Below are 26,164 nucleotides of genomic sequence, written 5' to 3'. Positions count from 1 at the left end.
ATGAAGGGGATGATTTATTGTTTCTGGTCTTCCTACTCAAGGCTTCCAGTTGATAGTTTGAGTCTAGTCCAGTTTTTCAGTTGTATATCTAATGACTAGAATGCCCAGGTATTGATCACCCTGATGGTATTTCTGCCACCTGGTTTGGACTTTAAGGTCTTCTTTACTTTCTGATATATTCATTACAAGTAGTTCTTGACTTACAACAGTTCTTTTAATGACTGTTCAAAGTTACAGTGGCACTGAAAAAAGTGACTTATGACCATTTTTCACACTTACAACCATTGTAGCATTCCCATGACCATGGTCAAATTCAGATTCTGGTTCATATTTATGATGGTTGCAGTGTCCTAGGATCATTGCCTTTCTGACAAGCAAAGTCAATGGGGAAGCCAGATTCACTTAATAAACCATGTTACTAATTTAACAACTGCAGTGATTCATAAATAACTGTGGCAAGAAAATTTGTAGAATGCAGTCAAATTCACTTAGCAAATGTTTTGCTTAGCAACATAAATTTGGGTTCTATTGTGGTTGTAAATCGAGAATTACCTGTGCTAAACTTCTTCTTGACTTCACTGTACCTGGTGTAGTCAGCTTGAAGGATGCCCAGGTAAATGTAGTGATCTTCTTCATCCATACTTTTGATGTTAATTCTACAGGGCATCTTGGTTCTGTTACTTTTCACTATTTTCCCCCTGTTGATGATAAGGATAGCACATTTGTCCAATCCAAACTCCATTGTAATATCTTGGCTGTATGTCTATGGATGTTCTCAGTCATCCAGGTCATGGTTGTCCCAAAAGTCCTTTTTTTCAAGAGGCAACTGGATTTTCTGGTTTTTTCTTTGAAGAAATTTCACTTCTCATCTAAAAAGCTTCTTCAGATCTGACTGGATGATGGGGTATAAAGTCAGAGCTGAAGAAGCTTCTTGGATGAGAAGCAAAACATCTTCAAGAAAAAAACATAAAATCCAGTTACCTCTTGGAAAAAAAACACACCTTTGGGACATCTTGGCTGTATATTCAGCATTGAGCATTGTTGTTTAGAATGTTTATCACACTTTTATTATTGTTATAAATAGCAAAAGGCAGCAAACATATTTAATAGTCATTCCTCCTCCTATTTTCTCCACAAGTCCGTGAAGTGAATCAGATTTCAAGAGAGTGACTGGCCTAAAGTCATCCAGCTCACTTTCATTTCTATGGCAGGATTAGAACTCACAGTCATCTGACTTCTCTCTTGGTGCCTTAACCATTGGAGAATTTACCTAGAAATAAGCGATAAACATGAAGTAAAAGTAAGGGAAAAAATACAAAAAAAGCCATGAAAAGTAGTGCAAGAAAAAGGGAAGATATATACAGAGATGGCTTTTCCATAACAATTACTAATAAATATATCCCATATTCAACCCTTTTTAATCAGCAAATCTATAAATCCCGAGGGGGGGGTGTTTCTCAGCAAAATATCTACAAAAGATTTCCAGTTTTGTTGTATTATCTCTATCAAAAGATCAATTTTGCCATTTCTGCAAATTCTATCGTCTAAGCATAAAGGCTGTATCTATACATGGAACTCTTACATATATGATATTACTGTAAAACATTTACTTTGGTTTATATATAAATTTGTTATTATTAATAACTTATTGATTAATTACCTAAATAATAAATTACCTAAATTTCTTATGGCTGCCTACTCCAAAAGATCCTGATTTCCAAAATATTTAGCTCCAGTTGTATGTGACATCTTATTATGTATTTTAAAGATTTTTTATTTTTTAATATTTTCTGGAAATGAATCAGGAAATGGCTTGCAGCTGGTGATTATATCAGCCTTACAGCCTCATACTTTTTTCAACCTTTTTTTAATGCAAATGTGCATTAAAATTTTGCAAATGTGGAGGTTTGAGAATAAATATTTGAACCTACGTTAGACTAGGGAGGCAGTATAGGCATCTTTCGGAGTGTCACTCAGTATGTTGTTTCCTTAGAATGCACCATTGCTTAATTTTCTAGATGCATTTTTCCAGTGTATCTGCTCTCCTGTTTTCTTCTTTTAATAACCTGAGATGCAGAATATATATTTTCTGGTATACCTAATACATGCAAATATACCTTACGATTGAAACACAGCTAATTCCTAATTTGTCAGAAAAGGAACAGCAAAGATACACAAAATGAAAATAATCACATGGTGGGAGTGTTTCTTTTTTTAATGAAAATTATTCTGAAATCATCTTTCTAATGTCAGATGTAGAGTCAGCTGACAGCTTGTGGCTCTGTTCAGATTTATGAGAGGAAGGGGTGCACAGATTTAAAAGGCATAATAAAGCCCTTGTTTCGTCATCTGGAAGCAGGGATGGTAGCAGCTCAGGCGAGATGAAAGACTGTTATGTTGCTGTAGCAGAAGGGATGCCTTGTGGCACAAGCGGAGGACTCAGTTTGCAGCACGAAAGATGCACTGAGGCACACAGCACAAACGTGTTTTCTTTTTTTCTGGAAAGCTAGGGAAGAAATGCAAGAAGCAGGTATTTTTAAAAAAACCTGAGACTGACATGCTCACAAGGAGGCTGAAGTTATTGTGTGCACTCCAGTGCACCTCAGTCGTCTTGGTACCTTCCAGAGAAATTGGTGTAGCTGTATTTTTAGCTTGCTGTGTATTTGGCTTCAATATGACAACATAATTCTATCTTTACATATATAGGCAGCTTTTACTATGTTTTCCTGTTTTGTGCCAGCTGCAGTTTTCAAAGGATATCAGAGCACTGGTAAGAGTGTACTGTAGCCATTTCTCTGATTTTTGTAAGGCATGTGTTTCTTCATAAATTTGCAAGGAGCTGGGTTGTTAAAGCCTGCAAGTTGCTGAAAGCAAGCTAGATCTGCTGGTTAGCTGAATCTCAATGGTAATAGCTATCCTATTATCACTTTAATGTATGCCTGTGTTAAAATTTTGGATTATTTTTTTTTAGAAAAAGCTTATAATACTTTGTTTGCATTTAATTATTGCTCGCTGTAAAATTTATCAAGCTATGTGTTTCAAGCGGCTCGCCTTTTCATCCTTAACACTTGCTCTTGATCTAATGTTTATGATTGCATTTAGGCTTGTACAACCTGTCTAATGCTAAGGCAGGGCATGTTGATTTCTCTGAATGGAGCATGTTATGGTTTGAGCAGGAAATGCTGTATTACAGTATCACACATAAGCTATGTTTGTTTATTTTAAAAGCATCAGGAAAGGATTCCTGCATTGTCAATTCTTAATTTTTTTTATTACTACTTCAGAAAGTCGTTGCAAAGTATAAAATAATAATGTTTGCAATTTCTGGGCAGACCTGGAAAATATGCTATTGTTGATAGTTATACAAATAATATAATATAAAAGAAATAATGCAAAATTTAAAATAAATATTTCTTTAAGAATCATATTTTTAAAGTACAAGAAGAAATGATGAAGTATGTAAGGAAAATTACCTTAAGACAGACTGTGTTTCATGCTTAAGGAGTGCTTGAATATACTTACCAATAATGTATGTTCAGGATATCTTTGAGTTTAAAAAATAGCACCACTTGTGAAGAGTATGAAATTTATATAAGTAACATGTAAGTTTATTCAGAGGGAGGGTGGGCGTTGGCTGGCAACAAAGACATTGCCACTGTCTAGTCATGTTAGATACAGGAATTGTGCCTTTTAGAAAAGCCAATGGATCAAATGCAGAGGCTTCTTGCTGTTTCTATGTGACAACAAACTGAAAATTTAACCTGTCGATATTTATAGAACCCAGCCTCTAGATATAAAAAATATCGGGGCGGGTGGTGGGAGAGAAGAAATTTTAAAATGTCATGGTGGAAAAATAGTTTATATTTATAATCTCTCTTTTTCTTCATTGTTTGCAGCACTTGCTACAATTTGATACATAACCATCTCTCTCTCTCTCTCACACACACACACACACACACACACATACACACACACGGGCAGGGGGGGAGGAGGAGAGAGAAAAAGAGAACGGGAACATGCTTTTTTCTGGAGACTTTTCATGCATATTTTTAACCATAGAAAACAATAATAGAAAAATATTTTTAAAATGCCTAGTAGAGAGCACCTATTTCACTGTTTTTAAATAAGAAGTCCATTTCTGTCAAGAAATTTAACTTTACCATGTTCATGCCTCTGAAATAGTGTGATGGTTTTCCAGTAAATACTTACAGTGATTTAATTTCTTTTTAAATTTTCTATGCACAGGCATATTCCCAGGATGCCTACCAGCAAGGCAATGAAGCCTACACTGGTAATGCTCTTTACATACCTGAACCTCCACCAATAAGTTATCCTCGATTAACATATCCAACTCCTGTCCTGACATTACCTATGGAGAAAGCACCTCCTGACTTATCACTGGGAAAGCAATCAAATAGTAGAGCTGTACCGACATTAGCACAACCTGAAAAGGCCTGCAGAAAGGAAATACAAGTGCCTCCATCTCCAAAAGATATTGCAAAATCTAACACAGCTGTCTGTGTTTGTAACGAGACCATAAGAACAGTTGTTGTGCCTTCTGAGAACGATGTAGACTTTTCATCAGTTAGAACAAACCACACTAGTCCATCACACCAGACAGAAGATATAAAATACAGTTTCAAAGAACAAACCTCTGTAAAAGCAAAACCACGTACCACTTCACCTTCCTCTTCGATGTCCACTGCCATTATACTTCCTCAGACTCCACTTACAAAACCAACAGATTCCCCAGAAGCAGCCTGTGATTCTGGAAACTATGAAGGAGAGCCAAAAGGAGCTTCAGGTTGTAGTTCTCCTGCTCAGAGTGGAGATTCTCCCTCTGGTAATATTAATCACACCACTTCTCCAAGTGCCCGTCGTAAGATAGACTGGAAAACTTACAAAACCTACAAAGAATATATTGATAACAAACGCTTTCCCAAATATGGTTTCAGAACCATACAGGAAAGGTTAGATAGTTTAAGAGGCACATCCACACATTCAGTAGATTACTATATTGGCTCACAGGTACGCTGCAGAAGCACCTCTCATGATAGGAGCTCACAGTCTCTATCTGCTCGGCAAAGGAGCATATCCCAGGAAAGAGTTAAAGATACTGTATTAATCAAAAGGTGGCCAAGAAGTGCTTCGCAAGATAGTTTAACTTCACCAGTTATCAGTCCTCGAAGTCGTAGGGCACGCTCCTGGAACTATTTAGGCAGACACGGTGAAGCAGTGGAAAGTGTTCCCAGTCAGGACCTTATTGCAGATTCAAGCACAGCCAAAAAAATTACAAATGAATGTACTGAACTTACTGATCAAAATGACCCTCAAGGCGTTTATGAAATTTCATGTGATTTTTCTGTGGCTCCTGGTGTTTATTCTTCAGGTGGTAGACAAATAAGCAACCGAGTCTTAGGACCCTTTGCTCAATTCCAGAAAAATTCAACTGATGTAAAATTGCTGCAACCTTCCAAGGATTTGCCGACCACTGGAGGTTCAAGATCACCTCGCTCAACAACTAGAAGCACAAGAAATAGTTCTTTGAAGACCTGTGTACGTTATGCAGCAAAGCCATCATTTCCTTCTAATCAGAGTCTTGATAGTGCTACAACCACAGACCAAAGAGAAATTAATTATGTGCACTATAGTGGTTTGCCACCTCAACAATCCAGGAAACATGCAGAAAGTCCACCAGATCCCAAACTAGACATGAGCAAGTCTAATCTTTCCCCCGTTTCCTATACAACTTCTGTCAATTTTGTCCCACAAGTTAACGAGCACTTAACTACCTTGGTTAATTTAGATGTGTCTGTCAGACAAAAGATTCAAAACTTTGAAACCGAAGCTATAAAACAGCCTGAAGTCCAAGCAACAGATGAGACAAATGAGGAGGAAGTGGTTTTGCGGGAAAAGCCATCTTCTGGCCATCAAACCCCACAGCTTTTGCGACATCAGTCCTATATTTTAGCTGTAAATGGTCAGGACTCTGCCTCTGAGACCACTTGTTGGTTACCCAATGATGCACGGAGAGAAGTTCATATAAGAAAAATAGAAGAAAGGAAAGCCTCTTGTTCCTGCACACCTTATGATTCCTTGGCATCAATTCCATTCATAGGTGAGCAAAACCATTTTTATTTCTCTGAATTTGATACATATTTGGATCTTCCATTTACTCCTTTGGCATGAATACACTATTTTATTCAGTGTAGGTTAGTTTTCTAAACAATAATTTTAAAAATGCATTTAAACTTCATGGTGTCTACTAGGATCCTTAAACATTCTACCTGCTTATTTTAGTTCAAGGCTAATACACATCGAAAAATAAGACTAAAACTGCAGTAGGGTAAGATCAGTGAAGAATGATCCCAGTTTTCTCTTTCTGAAGTCTAATATGGCTAATTGGTGGGGGTTTTTCAGTATCCTTAATTGTGTAAGATTGTTAAATTGCTTCAAATTCATTATAAATCATAAAGATTTGAAACAATGATAATGTCTTACTTTTTTTCTCCAGCATATGGACATCACAGCCATCTACAGTTTCTTAATTGGATATCTGATAATTTGTGCAAATTATTTTGACTACTTGTTTGAAGCCTTTCGAAATACCGTAGCCATTTCGGGGAAAAAATCCTGATTTCACTGATGGGATGTTTTTACAAAGACTTTGGAGTTTGCCTTATTTTGTCACCTGCATTCATGAATATTATACAAAGTGCATATGAGGATTTAGAGCCAAAATAATTGTTTTAAAATCATTTCTCATGTCACCTCTGACTGATACTTGTAAGCAGTATATAAAGGTAAAGGTTCCCCTCACACATACGTGCTAGTCGTTGCCGACTCTAGGGGGCGGTGCTCATCTCCGTTTCAAAACCGAAGAGCCAGCACTGTCCGAAGCAGTATATAGTTATATTCATATCTAATAGATAGGAGCATATTCCTGGGGTTTAAGGTTTTGAGAGCAGAAACTACCATGTTGTAAACTACTTTGGGAGCCCCTTTAAACTTCTCAAAGGATTTCTTTTTCAGCAAAACAGACTAAAGTCCCTTGGATTTTAGGAGGTAAGGTGCATGGGGAAGTGGACCTAATTGTAATATTGAATTATACATATTTTAAAAATCTGATACAAAGTTCATTTGGAAATTTGATACTTTGTGACTACCTCACAATAAAATTGTAGTTTAACCTTTAAAGCATCGGGAGGCTTTTTAAAGCTGACCTTTAACTCTCATGATTTTTAGAAGATTTTATCTAACTGCTTGTGATATGGCTTTATCAGACTATCACACAACATACTGAAACAAAAATATAACACACAACGTAATTTGATTAATTTTTGTAAGTAAAAAAATGAAGACTTCTGAAAGATTGACATCTAAATTATTGGCTAGTGAAAAAGAGGCCATGAAATAACACAACTATTGGGTTATTATGGCTTCCTCAGCTATATCCTTCACATCCTACTGCATTACAGATTGGCTAATGTGAAACTCATTGCAGGAAGACTGCTTTGTATATTTTGAACAAATGGACAGTGTTTTTGGTCAAGAATTTGCATATCAGCTGATGGAATTATAGACATGTTTCTTTGCCTGATGGTACAATAGAACTAATTTTTATCAACCTTTTTACTTTCAGTTATATATGACTAGCTTTGGTTTTAAGGATTCTATATACCTCTTTAAAGAGAAATGCTATTATTCTGAGAAATTCTGCAATATAATAGCACAGTCTACAGTACTGCTTGATTTGCTCCAAATAAAGCATTTCTTGGTCAAGATAGTGAATGTGAATGAAGCTTGAAGTATAAAAATAATATGCCTCATTTTGTTATCATTATTTCTAGAGGCTTAGTTGAGAAGATACAACAAGAACCTATTTTATAGATTATAAGAAATCTTTCTTTTTTTTACAGATATACATTTTGGAGACCTGCTTTTTAAAAAGTCTGAGAAATAAAGTCTGCATTGATAAATTACAGTTGTTTAAATAAAAAACTAATTCATGTTTTTAAGATTTCAAAGCAGCAACTTTGAAAGATTTTAGCTCTGTATGTATATGAGAGAGAAAATAATATTTTAATTTAGATTGTGAAACCATACTCACAAGGAATCATAGAATTACTAAATCTACCTAGGGTAGAAAAGATGAGACATTTTTGTTTGCAAGTCAGTGTATGCATGTTTGAATTAGAAAACTTGAGTTATAAACCCCGTCTCCTTAAATCAGAACCACCAATTGCTTTGAAACCACAATGCAATATGTGCTGATTTGTTCATACAAGAAAAAAATAAATCACTGTTTGCAAACGGCTGCCTATCTCAATTGACCTTTTAGAAATACACTAAAGTAGAATGCACAACACCTAGAATTATATATATTAATTAATTACAAGAAAAAATGCTCACATTTTTTTTGGTTTCTTGGTTTCTTTATAATTCTCTCATACATGGAAACCACAGTAAGAAGCCCTATCACTATTTAAAAGATAGGATTTGTATTATTTTGTGGAACTATTTTAGATTTTGGCAATTTCTACAATTCTTACAAGCTTTCAAAACATTTAGGCTTTAGAATATGAAGGATAGTTTTGGTGGCAATAGAAACTACAAGATGCTGGATATGTACAGCCTGTGACAAATTATATCAGCAGTTACTAGAAACTATAATTGGCATATAGCATAGCAGATGTTGATATTTCAGAGATTATGTTGTGGATTTGATTATTTTAAAAGGTTCATTGGATAATTTTAGCTTCTTACTTAAATTTTCTGTAAGAATAATAGCATTTCCCTTCTTTTGCTAAAGGTTCATTATAATAAATGGGGTTGTTATTTTTGGCGAACTTTAAAACAGTTTTATTTTACTGTTGCATTCATTTTGAACTTTTATTTATGCCAACCAATTGATAGACCAAGCTTTTTAATAGATAGACTATCTATAAAGTTGGGTATTTTGGCAAATTTCTTTTATTTAAAATATAGATAACACTGTTATTAAAAGCTTTTCTAATGACACTGTATTGATTCAGCTCAGTCTTTGTTCAATTCAATATTTGTCCAAATCTTGTATAAATGCAGCCATTTATATTTTGCGTATAATAATATAGTTATTAATGAATAAATTCTTAAACTTTAAAGGAAGAAGAAATAGTACTTTTAGTATTATAACTGCAAGCAGTTCTCATATACAGTATGTCAAAAAGTACCTTCAGACATGATGCTATACCAACATGTATTCTGGATATTGCTGGAATCCTCCTAGTTTTCCCATATTGAGCCAACTCTTGTCTTTTTACTAAAATAACTAATTTACTGTATTCTTTTTGTAGATGAGCTGACCAGTCCTAGTATTGACATGGACATCACCCACATTCCAGCTTCTGCTGTTATTTCACCACCTCCTTCACGAGCAATGGCTACCACCAGTGCTGTTCCTTTGAGTTGCAGTGCTCTTGTACCTTTTATTCGACGTCAACTGTCTTCTGGCCATGGTTAGTATATTGTTTCAAGCTGTTTTAGCTAAGTTCACCAAAACCTGCTTATTTTTAAAATATGGGGATTTGCTTTTGCTTTCGTTACAGAATCAATTAGGACTAGTGACCTAGATGATCAATTCCCTGCAAAAAATGAAAGGTCCAAATCTTATGATGAAGGACTTGATGACTATAAAGAAGGAAAAAGGTAAGAATACCTATAAAAATATAAATGGGCATCACTGGATGTATTATTTAGGAATCTCTATAAAAATGTTCACTAAAATATCTACCTTACATCTATAGGGCCATAAAGCATGCACCGAGCTTAAAGGAAATTAAGGTCAGTTACTTTATTTTCAATATTTATCTGCTGTGTAAATAACATTAGTGTTGTATGACTAAGCTTTAAGTTGCACCTAGGTATGTGCGAATATAGGCTGTTTAAAGTTTAATGTTATTTTTTATTAATATCCAAGCTTAGTGGACAGATGTTATTGACTTCTGCCAATTAAAAATATTAGTGCATTTGATGAAAAAGTCCTTTTTTGGCCACAGACAGGATAGCATACTCTGTAGTTAACTTTAGAATTATTATTACTTCCTTGCATATTATAAGAAAACCAACTGATTGAGATATATGGCAGGCCTTTTCTGTAATTCATTGGGGTCCCTTTGAGCTGATGGCTGACTGGAATGTACTGTTCCATTAGTATTAGGTCCTGCTTCATCTTAGTTGTCTGTATTCCCATCTGACAGATGGAAGGGAAAGAAGAGAGAGATCTTGAATTATTAGAGAACTAGCAGAAGCTGGTTTGATTATGTTTTCTTTAGATTCCAAATAGCCAAGCATCTTCAAAAAATGCAGGATTCAGAAAAGCATCTGCTTCAGAAGTCTTTGGTGACACCTCCAAAGAAGGATATCTTCATTTTCGGCAGTTGGTTACAGACAAGGGGAAGGTATAGTTTTCCAAACCACAGCTAAGTGTAAAACCTGTTTTCTTATACATATTCAAATGTTTTCAGATGCCTACAGGTTTTTCATTTCCTGTGAAAAATACTCGAAACTTGCTTGTTTTTCTTTTGGCAGAAACTCAACTTTTCAAACTTTCCCGTTACTGCATAGACCTGGTACAGTTGTTGCAATCTTCCTGTTCTTGAACTGTTAAAACAAACTTATAAACATTAAACACAATTAAATGATTCTCCGCAACTCAATGCTGTGCAATTCCAATCTTACTGATATTTTCACTGTAAGAGATTTTTGGGGCTACTGACACAGATAAATTATTAGGATTTTTTTTTTCTGTTTGAATGTAAAAATTCTCAGTGATATAAAAAAAAGTCCTGTCTTATTTGTACTCCTTGATAATTAGTCATTTTTGATGCAGAAAATATTCAATTGGCATTATGGCAATTAACTTATTAAAAAGATTATATCTGCTCAGAGTGCTTTAAACCATCAGCCGCCAACCTTTTGGGTACCAGGGACCAGTTCCATGAAGAAAGGCTTTTCCGCAGACCCGCAGATTTGTGGTTTTGTGTGCTGCCTGCATCCCGGGGATGGGGTTTTGCTTGTTTGCACAGCCCAGTGCTGGTCCATAGATTGGGGTTGAGGACCCCTGCTTTAAATCACTCTCTGAGCAAATATCAGCATATTGCCCCCAACAATCTAGGTCCTCATTTTACTGACCTCAGAAGGATGGAAGGCTGAGTCAACCTTGAGCTAGTCGGGATCAAACTCCTAGCAGCAGGCAGAGTTTGCCTGCAGTGCTGCTTTTTAACTACTGTACCGCCATGACTGCTTGCTTGGTGGCAGTATTTTTTATTATTATCATCTATTTATCAAATTTCTACACCACCCATCTCACCAAAGTAGGCAGTTTACAAATTTTAACATATAAAAAACTCGGCACACTCATCTTGTTTTCTTAAATAAATATTATTCTTGATTCTATTTTCTAGAGAGTTGGTGGGAGCATCCGGCCATGGAAACAGATGTATGTCATCCTCAGAGGGTGTTCATTATACTTATACAAGGATAAAAAAGAACCAGCTATGCTTTCTGAGGAGGAACAGCCCATCAACATCAATGCTTGTTTAACAGACATTTCATATAGTGATACCAAGAAGAAACATGTGTTTCGGCTTACTACATCAGACTGTGAATACCTGTTTCAAGCTGAAAATAGAGATGACATGCTGGCATGGATTAAGGCTATACGAGAAAACAGCAATGAGGAGGTTGGGTTCTTGTTAAGGATTTATTCCACTTACATGTTATATTTTGCAGAGATCATGTTTTTCCAGACCCATTATGCAATTCCACATGGTAGCCCTGACAAGCAATAAATATAAGCTAGTGCTGTTAAAAATCCATAATCTCATAGGCTTTTTATAAAGTTGCATGAGATTTCAGTGTTCCAACTGGAGAAATAATATAAATGTGAGAAAGTGATATTGGTATGAGTCTGTATGAAGCGAAAAGAATCAATTTCACCTTTGACATTTGGCCACACTATTCCAAGTAAATTATGGTTCAGCTAACATGAAATACAGCTCGTTTAGATTGTTGGGATTTCAGCCAAGGAAGACGGTACAACTTGCCCAAAAGTTGCAAGTCCACCCTCCCCTTCCCTTCTCCCCTTAGTCTGCTCATCCCTCTCTTCTGTGCCTGAGTCTGTTCCGGCACCTTTCCCTTGATATTCCTTGTTTACACTGCATTTGGATTCAGTTGTGCATACCTGCTGGGCATCTCCCCATCTTTCTTGTGTAGCCATTTCCTTGTGCCTTGCACATGTCTGAGGGATGTCCTGCTCCTGTCCTAAATATGGCTAGTTAAGTTTTCATTTATGGAGTTGTGCAAAGCAGAAATTCCAAAATAGTTCTGTATTCATTTTGCAGGACACAGGTGTCTCAAGCAAGGATCTAATTAGCCGGAGGATTAAAGAATACAGCACAATTATGGGGTAAGCCATCACAGTACCATTTGAGAGCTCAGTTAGTCAGTACATGGATTTCCTGCTTTTAAATATTTTTTTTTCAGTGCTTCTAGTGGCAAAACTGAGCCACTTTCAAAACCATCCCGACCGAGCCTTATTAAAAGACAGACATTCCTTGGCACTAAAACTGAGCAAAGAACTCAGAGTCCACATTCTCCTAAGGAGGAATCAGAAAAGAAATTCCTTACTAAAGGTATTGTATATTGAATATAAGAATACTATTACTTACTCTAGGTTTTCCTCTTATACTGAAGGAAGCCTGATGGTGAGGACACTAAGTGTCATGGGGTTTGGAGTTTCATTGATTATTAAGAGAAGTTCATTGAATAAACATCCTATGCTTTGATAAGTAATGATGAAACTCCTTTTGTGCTGGGAACTTTTGATTATTCCTTGTTTATAAGAAAACTCCAGATCAGAAACAATCTGGAAAATTATTATTTGAAATGTGCATGCCTGTGGGGTAGAATTGAAAAGAGAGTGGGAAAGAGTGTGGGATGAAATAGACTGAAAAGGGCAAATGGAGGGAAGGATACCTACAGTATATAAAAAGAATAGAACCATTTCATTCTGTAGTTGTGATAATTCCATATCATTTTGGGAAAGAAAGTTGATAAATACAGAGTATCTTCTGTTTTGTTATGAAGTCACGAAGCTTTGGAGATATATGCAATCTTCTGTCAAGGAAAGTGGAAATGGCAGTGGGATCGGTAGGAATAAAACCATCATTCTCTGATTACTATACTCAGAACTAAAATTTTGTTTTTCATTGTAGCAATTTTAGATGCAGCCTGTTTTATAAAACAAGGTTGCTTGTTTACATTTAATTGTTTTCTTATTTATATAAATGTAATAAATATAGCATGCTCTTTTGCTAAGTATTTGAATTAGGTCTCATAAAAATATTGCATTATTTCTTTAAAAATTACTAGCTTAGGTAGTTACCTGAAAGTTAGAAGAGATATTTAAGTATGGATACTAGGTTAATAAAGAATATAATCCCCACAAAAAATATATCTCAAAAGTATATCTTAACACATAAGAATTTTAATACAGATAAGAACCCCTTCTTGAATTACAATTCAATATATGGATTTGTACCACATTCAAAATGTGGGTTTCTGTCTGTAAAGTTTGTATTTTAGTTTTACAAGACTTCTAAATCAGAATAGATTTAGTAGCACCGACAGAATTTTGTACAGTTCACAATTTCATTTTATGGTTTATAATGTGCTAACTATGCTTCTTGATATTGATATTTACGCTTTGCTTAGAGTTTAATAGTGATTTTTCAAGCTTTTAAAATGACATTTATTTATTTATTCAATTTCTACAGCCACCCATCGCAACCAAGTGACTGAATAATGTATTCAGGCATTCAAAATCAAGTAATGATACACTGGAAAATTACATGAGATTTGTAAAATCCTTGTTTACTCATTTGTACTCGACTCTTTTACTCTTTTCTTCTTCCTTGTTTATATATTTTCTCTTCTTGATATGTGAGTGTCTATACACACACATATGTACATAGGCACGAGCGCAATCATATAAACATGCACACACACAAAAATACACATACAAATATCATTTTGTTGATTGTGTCGATATACAAATCATAAATTGTTTGATTTATGTACTGTTCATATAGATTGCAGATGCCAACAAATTTAATTCTGTCCAGAGTTAATATAATTGCTAGACATCGGTTGCTAAGGTTGTGATTATTCTGTGGCCTGATTGCGGAGAAGCCGTAGTCTCTAGTCTGTTTCAAGATTTAAATGTACTAAGTATCTTATACTCATCTATTATTTTGATGGTGCATTTGATCATTATATCCAGTTATATTCCATTAGCTTACTGAAGGTTTTAAATGACTTGTTTACCTTTTTGTTCTTCCTTGAAGAAAAAGATGAGACAAGCCCACCCAAAGATAAAGGTATATGGCGAAAAAACATTCCAAGCATCATGAAAAGAACATTTGAAAAGAAGCCATCTGCCGCTTGCACATTTGGTGTCAAACTAGATGATTGTCCCCCAGCAGAAAGCAATAAGGTATTCTCTCTTTTTTGTAAATAAAGTCATGCATATTGATAATTTCTTTGAAAAATACTATCAAAAGACATAGATAGTGAACACAAACTTTCATTCCCTTTTGGATTTTTCAGTATATTCCAAGAATTGTTGAAATATGCTGCAAACTAGTTGAAGAGAGAGGTCTTCAATATACTGGTATTTATAGGGTTCCAGGAAATAATGTTGCCATCTCAAATATGCAAGAAGAACTGAACAAAGGAATGACTGACATTGACCTTCAAGATGATGTGAGTTCTGCCCTCTCTGTTTTAAATTCTCGTAGTATTTCTTTTTAATGACAATGTTTTGTCTGCTCATTTTTTAGAAATGGCGAGATCTGAATGTTATAAGTAGTTTATTGAAGTCCTTTCTTCGAAAGCTTCCAGAACCACTCTTTACTAATGGTAAGTTTTGATTCAAAGTTGGAGGAAAAAAGAAAGCTATTGAATAAAACACATCACATAACTTATCTGTGATAAGTTAAATTAGAAAACAGTTTTGTTAGAATTCATTTAAGCATTGTTCTCCTTAATTATAGTATTGCTTAGTATAGGATTCTTTTGCATTTCTCTTAAAAAGACAGATATATATTATTGGCTTATATGCAGAAAATATAGGTTTTATTCTACTTAGCCTGGAAATATATCTTTGCAAGCCACCTTGAGTCGCCCTGTGTGAGTAGCCAGCAATATAAATTTTCTAAATGAAATAAAAAATTATTGAAGCTGATGCATAATGACTTATCTTTGCCTAAGACTCTGAACAACTATTGCTAAGCAGAATAAACAATTCCAAGTTGCTGCAATTGCCAGTTGTTGGACTTTTCATTATATTTCTTCAAGTATTTTCATATGCAGGTTGTAGCCAGTAATTCAAATACTATACAGTCCTCCCAGTCACATATTAACCTGTAGGGTGCATCCATTTTCCATCTCTATGAACAAGACAAACAAACAAACTAAAATGTTTTGAAGCCCCCATGGATTGCAATATGTGGCTAGGGAAGTGGATTTAAGTAGATGAGTCATAAACCATGTCAGAAGTTAATGGTTGGGAATTAAATATTAAAAATATGTTAGAACTGTACTTTCTTGCCTTCCTTTAATGGCCCCATTTCTGTGCATTTGCTGCTAATATGCAATCTTTGGGCTACTGGGTTTTTCTAGTTATTTGCTTTCAGCACAAGAAAAAACAAACAAGGAATAATTTCTCCATGGCAAGATCAGAGCCACTTGTGTGGATTATTAAGACAAATTGGCAACAACTAGATGAGATACGGGACGCAGTGGCTCAGGGGCTAAGACGTTGAGCTTGTCAATCGAAAGGTCGGCAGCTCAGCGGTTCGAATCCCTAGTGCTGCCGTGTAACAGGGTGAGCTCCCGTTACTTGTCCCAGCTCCTGCCAACCTAGCAGTTTCGAAAGCACGTAAAAATGCAAGTAGAAAAAATAGGGACCACCTTTGGTGGGAAGGTAACAGTGTTCTGTGCGCCTTTGGCGTTGAGTCATGCCGGCCACATGACCATGGAGACGTCTTCGGACAGCGCTGGCTCTTCAGCTTTGAAACGCAGATGAGCACCGCCCCCTAGAGTCAGCAACGACTAGCACGTATGTGCGAGGGGAACCTTTATTTTTATTAGATGAGATACATAGTAAGATATACAAACGTCTTTACAAATGCAAATCATATCATGTTTTTCTGATCCCACAGTATCAGTTTATATCCGTAGTTTTGCAAAGGCATATTTTTCAACTCATATGCAAAGGATCCAGGCTATTCAAATTGGTTGAAATAAGTTAGACAGAATAAGCAAAACATTGTGTTACTCTGGTGACACAAATCCACTGTTTATGCTTAGTTGGTCCTCTTTTTCCTGCAGAGGGGTTGTAATGCAGGTCTTGCAATAAAATTATTTTCTTTCTTATTAGAGAGATATACAGCTTTCATAGACGCCAACAGAAAAGTAGATCCTATTGAACGACTAAAAACATTGAAAAGCCTGGTAGGTTGCTTTTGACAGGGATTGAATCAGTTACCATTGTTATATTTTGGGATTATTTTAAAATTTTATGTTGATATCATCCATTTCAGATCTATGATTTACCTGAACATCATTTTGAAACACTTAAATTTCTCTCTGCCCATCTGAGAAGTGTAGCAGAACATTCAGAAGAGAACAAGGTAACTGGCTTATCTATACCAAGAGTCTATATTTCTGATAACTAAATTCAGAGCTTGCTTCTAGAAGCTGTGGTAATAGATTTCTTTTTCTGGCTATAAATCATACTTCAGATGATTTGGAATGCAAATATTGTAGTCTGCATTTGCTTTCTCAGCTCATTGGCTCTGTGGCTGCTTTAGCATGGTGAACATAGAGGAAAACCAATAGTATAAGCATGTATGGGGAAAAAACAAGAAGCAAAGGACTGCCATTATCCTTGGGATAAAAATAAATCTTTCTTATTGAGTTGCTTCCCATGTGGAGATAAAGCAAACAAAGAAGACACCTAGTCTTATAGGTCAAAACTATTTTTGTTTTCTTTTTCTTAAGTTGTGTACCTTGATCTGCAACATTTGTGGAAAAACATTATTAGGTTTTTGTGGGTTCCTTTTCTTTCCACACATATTGGATGGACAGATGATGTGCTTAGTACACAGAACCTATAGCTGCTGCATTATATGGCTAGGAAGCGGTCCTGTAGTTACAGGTTGAAGATTTATTGCAGAAAAAAAGTGTGTACTATAGCCCATAAGAAAGTCACCTGCTCAGCATTTAATTAAAGCTTCATAACATGTTGAGAGATGGATGTACTACTTTAGATTGAGGAGAGGAATGGATACAACCAGACTTCTCTTTCTAGACCCTAAACTTATGAACACTGAAGAATTATTACATTCAGGAACAGATTAAAAAGAACAAGGTGCTATATAATTATTATATAATTGATTTGCTATATAAATCAGTTTTATACACTGATCAGCTTTTTCTTTGAATTTTCATTCTAACGAGAAAATTCAGGTTCACTTGGCAAAATTGATTGCTACTGTTAGATGCTTCTGCTTTTTAAAGAGACATATACATTTATGTAAGTACAATGATGTGCTGTAAGTACACTCATTTTCTTTATTCTTTAGATGGAACCAAGAAACCTGGCAATAGTATTTGGTCCAACACTTGTGAGGACATCTGAAGATAACATGACTAATATGGTTACTCATATGCCAGATCAATACAAAATTGTAGAAACACTTATCCAAAAAGTAAGTGAATTCATTTCATGTTGTTAGACAGATATTCAGACAGAACTTTATCTTTAGTTAGATCAGCCTGGATTTTGATTTTCTCATAAACTACTCTTTATCTCTTCAATGCCACATTTTAATTCTTTCATTTCTGGGGAGTTTTTCACTTCTTTTATTTTGAATTGTAGCATGACTGGTTTTTCGCAGAAGATGATGCTGAACAACCTTTTGTAAGTACTAACCTTAACTAAATGGATTCTCCTCCTGTTTTAATTCATAGCATACAAATGAATATATGATTTCCGCCCCTCTCCAATGTTTTCTAACAGTGTTCTTTGTTCACCACACCAAAACATACCAATGGGTTTTATCCATGAAGTAATCCATGAAGAAATAGCATATAAAATGAAGTTGTAAATTTCTCTTCCAGGGTAGTTTTTGTCTCCATTTAATATGCCAGTTTAAGTATTTTTCTTTCTCCTTAAATGTTATATAGGAAGATTGACATTCTTTTCAGTTCTCGGGTGACTAATTTTTCTAAATACTGTTGAATCGTGATGAAACCACTGACTGTGACTTGATGATGAAGAAATCTTTGTTTATTAACTATAGACAGGAGTTCAGGAAGCAAACACAGTAGAGTCTCAGCCAGTGCCAAGCATAGATCATTTACTCAGCAACATTGGAAGGATTGGAGTATATCCTGGAGATGTATCAGGTAACTCTTGCCTGGACAGTTTGTAGGTTAGAAAATTCTCTCTTCTGATGATCTATTATAATGATCTTCTTTTTCTTTCTTTGCTAATAAACTTGATTTTTCCCTTTATCTACATGATCTTGGGTGTGTTATTTAAAGGTCAGCAGTGAGTTGAGCATGTTGCATGATGTAGGTTGGAATGCTTTCTCAGCAACCAATATAATTCTTAGACCATGAGAACAGCATGTTCACTAGTGTATCATTGACCATGGTTATCCATGTACTTTTTAACATGACACAGATAAGGTATCTACTACTTTCTAAGTCGTTGAGAAGAAGGCAGAAAGCTTTAACTTCTACGTACTGTTCTGATGGTAGTAATTTTTTAAACTTAAGAGAGGCAAAATCAAGATTTTGAAATTCATTTTGCTTGACTAATAAGTATATTTTTCCAAACTATATTGCAACTAATTATGTTTGTTCATTACTAAATGCTTTTTATTTTTTATGACTGCCACCTTAATATTCAGCTAAGTACTACTACTGCAAACTGCCATCATACTGTCTCACTAAATATGTTTTTATCCCAAATGTTATACCTTTGTCTCTAGCTTGTGTTTTAGCTTATAGAAAACTTTTTTCAGCATTTTATTGAAACAGCCCCTCTATCCTGCTGTTGAAATAGGAGAAGTGGGAGGAGTCTATCACACGGTGATGTCACTAGTGGACTCTGTGGTGTCACTGATGGACAACTGGAACTGTAGGAAGAAGGAGGATTGTTGCCCACATTGTAGCTGCCTTGTCTGCAGAAACCCCCGTTTCTTGTAAATGCACAAAGGACTAGTTGATCTGTACTGTAAATTTATCCTTTCAAGAGTATTTGAACAGATCAATGCTACTTTTTAAAAGTATTTTTGCTGTTTCTTGTTACTTCTGAAGCAGACCCTGAGGAGAAATAGCATGGTATGGTCCACTGGTTTTTCTAGTCATTAGCCATGTGTCAAAAGGGGCATGGCATGGGGTTCAGCTCATTAATTCTCCAGTGGGGTCACTCTCCTGGCAAGTTGGAAAATGTCTTTTAGTTACTCTGCTAGCCCCTCCGTACCTCCTTTCTAATTGTATAACCTCCGTTGTTTTATTTTGCCGAACAGTACAATTATGGTATCCATTTTTCATTTCATAATAACGCTTCTGTTTGGAAATGAGTACAAAACTGATGGCTGTGGAAAAAAATCTAGATAATGATAAATTCTTAAACAAATGGCTCGGAGGAGCACTGAAATGTTACCTGGGGCTTTTAAATCCATAAAGCCCAATATAATTTGACAGCATACAAACAAGAACTGCAAAAAAGAATTATAATAATTGTTTCAGAAAGTAGTCTAAGGCACGAAAAATAATGCTTTAAATGTACATTTCATTTGCTGGAATGTACAGAGTACAGTCCTGAAAAGATCCCCCAGCTGCGGTTTTGCAGGGCCGTGCGCTTAGAGCATTAAATAAATATTAGTATTTCTGTTTTATTTAGAAGAAAGGGCTTTTTTGCCATTTCTGTCATTGAGCTGATTCTGCCTCCAACTCACAGCATCCTTTCATGGCGGTGGCTTTCTGTGGTGCAGCTTGCATCTTTGTGAGCAATTACTGTCCACTGTTCTGATTATTTTTTCTGTTATCTGTTTGCTCTCACCTTTTGTTGTGCTTGTCTTCTTTCATACTTCAGCATTGTCTAGAGTAAAAGCAAAACTTTGTGCCATGTTGACTAAAGTGCTGTGTTGATTTTTTTTCTCTCTCCAATAGATTCAGCTACTGGTGACTTTTCCAAATTTAAGGTAAATCATTCATCCTTTTTACAAGGTTGAGCTTATACATTACAATACAACCTTTTTACAAGGTTGAGCTTATACATTACAATGTTGAGAGAGGCTCACAGGCTTATTTATACTAGATCTTTCATGTGTTGTTGATAAAAAATGGATTCTGACAATAAAAGGCTTGCTTGTATTAAGCCCCTTGGAGCTTTGAATTGGGCTCTGGTTTTTATACCTGAATTTAAATGACTCACCCACTGTACTTCTTGGGCCTGATTATTAAGGGTAAGAAATATACCATTCACTTTAATGTTGCTATGTGTAAACATAATATGCATAATCTTGTTTCATTAACATGACTAAAGGCAACTATTAATTTTAAAGATAGATTGTGGGAAAGAGGTTAAGAGGATAAATCCAATGTAAATACTTTACACTGAAAAGTATATATTGGCGGCATATAATGTAAGGGATATTATATACAGATGTTTGTGTTCTTCGTATCTTAGTTTGTGAGTCTTTTATAAATCAAGTCTGCACAAATGCTGTATTGAAAATATAGAATATATTGTAAAATATTTCTAAAGCAGAATAGAATGAGTTTTGTAAAAAAAAAATCAAGTGATAGATCAGAATTAATATTAATTGGTTTGAGACACTCACAATTGCAAATTTTGAGTAAAGTAAGTAAACCCCTTTACTTTATTCAATAATTCAGTCAAAACTGCAATCCTGATTAATGTTAATTGGTATTTGATAAATAATCAACTGCATTTTAAGAATATACTGGCAAGGTTATTTTTAATTTGGCACTGCTTCAAAAAAAAGTGCTACATTCATTTCACTTAGGCCACTGTGCTTTTACAAATTATAAATTTGTAAATTTAAATTTAAATTATAAATATAAAGAAAAAACCCTCTGTATCACAGCAACTGCCCAAAAGCACTAGTACAGGCAAAGTAAAGAGAACAGGTTTTGGTAGCAATCTAGTTATGGCAATGCAAGGCTGATTAGGCTCGTAATAACAGTCCATTTACAATGGGTGAGACTTCCTGAAGAGTACTAAGCCACAGGTTGAGAAAACATGGCCTATGTAATTGATATGCTATGGTGCTAGAGCAGTTATGTGCAGAACAATTCAGCGGTGACAGGTAATAACATATATCTAGTTTCATATACATAAAATTTTGTGTTGGAAGATTGGTAGAGAAAATATTTTGAACCACAACTGATTTTTTTTTTTTTAAATTTAATCATGATGCTTATGATGAGTTTCTTTCCATACAGGTTTCTTGGGGATCTGGAAATAATCAATACAGCAGAGAGCTACTCAAATCCTCTATATTTGCCACAACCAGTCGCAAGCGGAAAAAAGCAAAAGACAAATTGCAACCCAGCAGCTCTGAAGATGAGTGGGATAGTGCTTTTTTCATGAAGGAGCCTGCAGAGCTCCATTTCAATGATTCAGCAAAAAAGGACACATCTAAAACGGAGCTGGAGAAGGAAACCGCAGGGGGAATAGAGAAAACAGGATTTCCGAAAGAAAAAGAAGACTGTGTTAACAATTCTGCAACAAGCAAGGATGAAATGTTGCTGAAAAAAGAGAATTTGTTCTCTGAAGAACCCTCAACATCTTATATTCAGAAATACAGGAGATCCCCAAATCTCGTCTCCTGGCAAAATACAGAAAAAGATTACCATAAAGTCCCTAATTTCCAGATTGCTTCTGTGTTGGAAGAAACCACTTTGGACTCAGGCACTACCCTCAGCTGCAGTTCACCTCTGCAAAAAGTATCCTGTAAAAGATTAGGAGACCCTGAAAATAAACGCAGTGAATTTTTAACTGCTGATGTTGGCTCCATCACTTCAGGTTACTCCACAACATCCTCCACTGCATATTTAGCTGGTGTAGATTCCACTGTGCTGGCTACTGAAGCGCTTTACTCGGTGACTGAGAGTAAAGGAGAAGAGGCCGATGACGAAAGTAGTGAGCTGATCAGTGAAGGTCGCCCTGTAGAAACAGACAGTGAAAATGATTTTCCTGATTTTGCAGCAAGTTCTCCTGTGGATAGGTTATTCAGGGAGAAGACTCAAGACATGGCAAAGAACCTTAGGAGAAACTCTGAAGAAAATGAAGTAGGTTGTTCAGGAGGCACTTCAACGCCAAAGTTAGACAGTCGCCGACTTTTCAATTCATACAAACTTATTGAATGTGATACTCTATCTCGGAAAAAGTTGGCCAGGTACAAAATGGAGAGTGAAGGCTTAAGGGATGCAAAACACGAGGAGGATATAAAGAAAGGAAAGACAGACAGCAGCTTAACCCCATCAACAGGAAGTGAACCTGTCAAACAGGAGCCTACATGGAAACTCAAGATTCCAGACAGATTAAGACTGCGTCTCAAATCATCCTCCGATGATATGCTTGGAAGTGGCAGTCAGGAGTCAAGCCCTGCAGAGAGCTCCAAAAGAAAGAACATCAGGCGAAGACACACATTAGGAGGACAGAGAGATTTTATTGAATCAAGTGTTCTGAATGCATGGAAAATTCAAGAGAAATACCCAAGCATGGAGAAAGACACTTTAGCAGTAACCCGACCTAAGACAAAATCCCCATCCCAGTACACACCCATTTCAGAGTATGTTGCACAAGAGCGTCTGCTGAGTAACCCAGTAGACCTTAAAACAAATAAAACTGAAAAGGTGAATGTAAGCCAATTAGATGATTCCTCAAAGGCAGAATCCTCATTTTCTGCAGAGTTATCATCAGGAGGTGATAGTACCACTTCTTCTGGTAGTTCTTCCACTGAAGCTTGGTACATAAAACCCATGGAGTACTCAGTACTCTAGACCATTTCAGTGGAGAAAGCTACCAAACTATGAATGAGGTCCATCAGCCTGGCTGTTGATGCTCACCCTCAATAATTATCTGAGACCTTGGAGATTATGTCTTGATTCTACTAGTCCTTTTGACACAGTTAAATAGCCGCTGCCACAGTTCAGTAGCGTATTTTCTTTTTTCTTTTCCTCGGTTGTTCTGTATGCTTTTCCCCACCCTACACACAGTGTTAGTGTGCACTATGCATAATGCAGCTACAATATTATTAGTCAGAAGAAAAAATAATTCTTTTTATTTTAGTTGTTAACAAGTGCCTCATCAACTTTTTTTTAAAGTTCATTTGATTTGTTAAGGTGCCATAATAGTTGTTATATTTAGATATTTATGTTAACTGTAAAGAGCAAATTGCTACATTTTATTGTAGAGACTGAAAGGGAGAATGTAAACCAATTAGATGATTCCTCAAAAACAGAGTCCTCGTTTCCTGCAGAGTTATAATCAAGAGGTAATAATACCAGTTCTGATAGTTCTTCTGGTTTATAATACTCACTGAGTACTTGGATTTCTAAATCACTGGGAAAAGCTACCAATATATGAACAATGATATTCACCCTCATAAATTATCTGGGCCCAGGAGGATATAACTTGATTCTACCAGTCCCATTGAGACCATTAAATGGCCAGCACCACAATTCAGTAGCTCTCCCCTCCCTTCCCCTCTCCTCTCTTGTTCTATGTTGTCCTGTCCCCCAGTGTTAGTATGCACTATGCATTAATGCAACTATGACATTGTTAGTTGGAAGAAAAAAAAATTTGAGTTTAGTCGTTAACAAGTGCCTCATCAAAAATTAAAATTTTAAAAAAGTTCATTTGGTTTGTTAAGGTGCCATAATAGTTGTTACATTTAGACATTTATGTTAAACATAAAACAAATTGCTGCATTTTATTGTTAAGACATTTCATTACATTTTTCAAAATGTAACACACATGGGTACAGAGCTTCCATTTAGGCATTCCAGTTGGGTTTTTGAGTTTTATATTCTGATTTTAATACAGTTTTTGAGTATTATGTGACTTGAATTTTTACTCTTTCTGTAAAATAACTTAAATGTAAATACACTATGTGTGTATCTTTTCCTCAGACACCAGCTTTGATATAAATGTTGTAACATAGAAGTGTAGATAGTAGATCCTGGATATGTGGATAGAACTGGTTTCTTTTACCAAGAATATAATTCTGCATGAGGAGTTAATAAATCCAGATCTGTACATGCTTCTGTGTATATCCACTTAAAACACTGGAAATAAATTGGTTTTGATTGTTCTTGTATGGACTGACTTTCATTTAACGGAGACAATAAACATGTCAAATTTTCTTCATAACTATATAAAGGATAAAATAAAAAGAAATAATTGAAAGAGGTTATTGCATAGGGATCTGCTATTTGAAAGATGGGTGAGTTCTTTGACTAGTACTTGCTTGCAAATTTTATTAATCAGTGGGGATTACTTATCAAATAACAGCCTCTAATTTTTACAAGCAGGCTATAAGCAAACAATGTTCTTGTACATACTAAAACCTTGTGTCAGCTTGATGGGAGTTTAATTTGTTTCATTGCTAAGATAAGCTCCTTCATTTTACGTTACAAAAATAAAAAGTAAAATATTTCAGGAATTTTGGACAAAGTTACCATTCCTGGGAATTATTTCAAAGAAGATAGAATAGAATAAAATAACAATAGAGTTGGAAGATACCTCGGAGGTCTTCTAGATCAACTCCCTGCTCAAGCAGGAGACCCCATATCATTTCAGACAAATGGTTGTCCAGGCATTTTTTGAAAGTTTTACAGTGGTGGAACACTCACAACTTCTGAAGGCAAATTATTCCATTGGTTAATTACTGTCACCATTAGGAAATTTCTAGGTTGCTTCTCTTCTTTTCTCCAGTGATTGTTTCTTGTCTTGCCTTTTGTTCCTTTAGAAAATACTAGTTTGAATAGATGTACCATGTCTTCCTTGGTCCTGTGGATTTTGAGGATGTAATGAGCATATTGCAAGCTGTGAGATGATAATTTTCTGAGTCATAAATTGGACAGTTAACAGATGTAACTGAAATGTTCATTTAAGATAAAAGTTTGAACTTCAATACAAAACATATTTCCATTAAGAAAAGTTTTATATTGCAAGTGAATAGTTTACATATAATAATAAAGATCAAAAGAATTTAAATTTGGCTTGGATAATAGAAGATAACTGATATTTTAAATTCAAAAATCAGCATACAGTATTATTTCTAACTCAAATGAACACCAGAAATGAATCTCATAAATTCTAGAGAAATATCTTTCTCATTCAGATCCCTTCATTTTGAAACTTATCAAATATTTATCAAATAAGTAATTCCTTGTTCTGATCACCAAAACCTTCTAGCCCCTCCTTTTCACTTCAATGCCCTAGACCAGGGGTCTCCAACCTTGGCAACTTTAAGTCTAGAGGAAAGCTGGCTGCGGCATTCTGGGAGTTGAAGTCCTCCAGGCTTAAAGTTGCCAAGGTTGGAGATCCCTGCCCTAGACCAAGGGTATTAAACTCAATTTTATTGAGGGCCACGTCAGGGCTATAGTTTACCTCGGAGGGGCCAGGCAGGCATGGCTGACTGGGTGGGCATGGCCAGCTTGACGCCACTTGCCAAACTGCTGACATGTTTCGTCTTCACATTGGGTAGATCAGAACAACCGCGAGGGCCGAATCTGACCACATTGCAAGCCGGATCTAGCCTGTGGCCTTGAGTTTGACACCCCTGCCTTAAAGCTTGACTTCTGCAACATTTTTCTTTTAAAAATAAATAAAGGTCAAATAATGAATTTGGTAACAACTGGGAATGGCATCATCACAGATCCTTAGAACGACATTTTAATGCCTCAGACAAAAAATAACTAGCAAGCACAGCATAATTTTAATATGTATATACAGTATAATAGTCCATCTACATAGAGTGTTATCAATTCCCTTATGAACACACAT

General features: G+C 35.6%; 1 protein-coding gene across 10 annotated transcripts in view; it reads left to right on the top strand.

Annotated features, from left to right (window-relative positions):
- ARHGAP21 (Rho GTPase activating protein 21) overlaps positions 1 to 24,467 on the top strand; it is a 92,059-nt gene extending 67,592 nt beyond the window's left edge. For all 10 annotated transcript variants that reach the window (XM_058180529.1, XM_058180526.1, XM_058180524.1 and 7 more), the window contains 18 exons: positions 4,246 to 6,118; positions 9,336 to 9,497; positions 9,588 to 9,687; positions 9,786 to 9,822; positions 10,314 to 10,439; positions 11,445 to 11,723; positions 12,384 to 12,448; positions 12,526 to 12,674; positions 14,388 to 14,536; positions 14,650 to 14,805; positions 14,883 to 14,961; positions 16,484 to 16,557; positions 16,647 to 16,736; positions 17,691 to 17,816; positions 17,987 to 18,028; positions 18,411 to 18,516; positions 20,293 to 20,324; positions 21,592 to 24,467. In XM_058180529.1, coding sequence (XP_058036512.1) covers positions 4,246 to 6,118; positions 9,336 to 9,497; positions 9,588 to 9,687; positions 9,786 to 9,822; positions 10,314 to 10,439; positions 11,445 to 11,723; positions 12,384 to 12,448; positions 12,526 to 12,674; positions 14,388 to 14,536; positions 14,650 to 14,805; positions 14,883 to 14,961; positions 16,484 to 16,557; positions 16,647 to 16,736; positions 17,691 to 17,816; positions 17,987 to 18,028; positions 18,411 to 18,516; positions 20,293 to 20,324; positions 21,592 to 23,154 — 5,208 coding nt within the window. In that variant the 3' untranslated portion in view covers positions 23,155 to 24,467. The remainder of the gene's footprint in view (positions 1 to 4,245; positions 6,119 to 9,335; positions 9,498 to 9,587; positions 9,688 to 9,785; positions 9,823 to 10,313; positions 10,440 to 11,444; positions 11,724 to 12,383; positions 12,449 to 12,525; positions 12,675 to 14,387; positions 14,537 to 14,649; positions 14,806 to 14,882; positions 14,962 to 16,483; positions 16,558 to 16,646; positions 16,737 to 17,690; positions 17,817 to 17,986; positions 18,029 to 18,410; positions 18,517 to 20,292; positions 20,325 to 21,591) is intronic.
- Positions 24,468 to 26,164: the final 1,697 nt, after the last annotated feature.

The sequence above is a fragment of the Ahaetulla prasina genome, chromosome 4 (assembly GCF_028640845.1).
Source record: "Ahaetulla prasina isolate Xishuangbanna chromosome 4, ASM2864084v1, whole genome shotgun sequence".
Lineage (NCBI taxonomy): Eukaryota > Metazoa > Chordata > Lepidosauria > Squamata > Colubridae > Ahaetulla > Ahaetulla prasina.
This window is presented reverse-complemented; position numbering and strand designations above follow the sequence as displayed.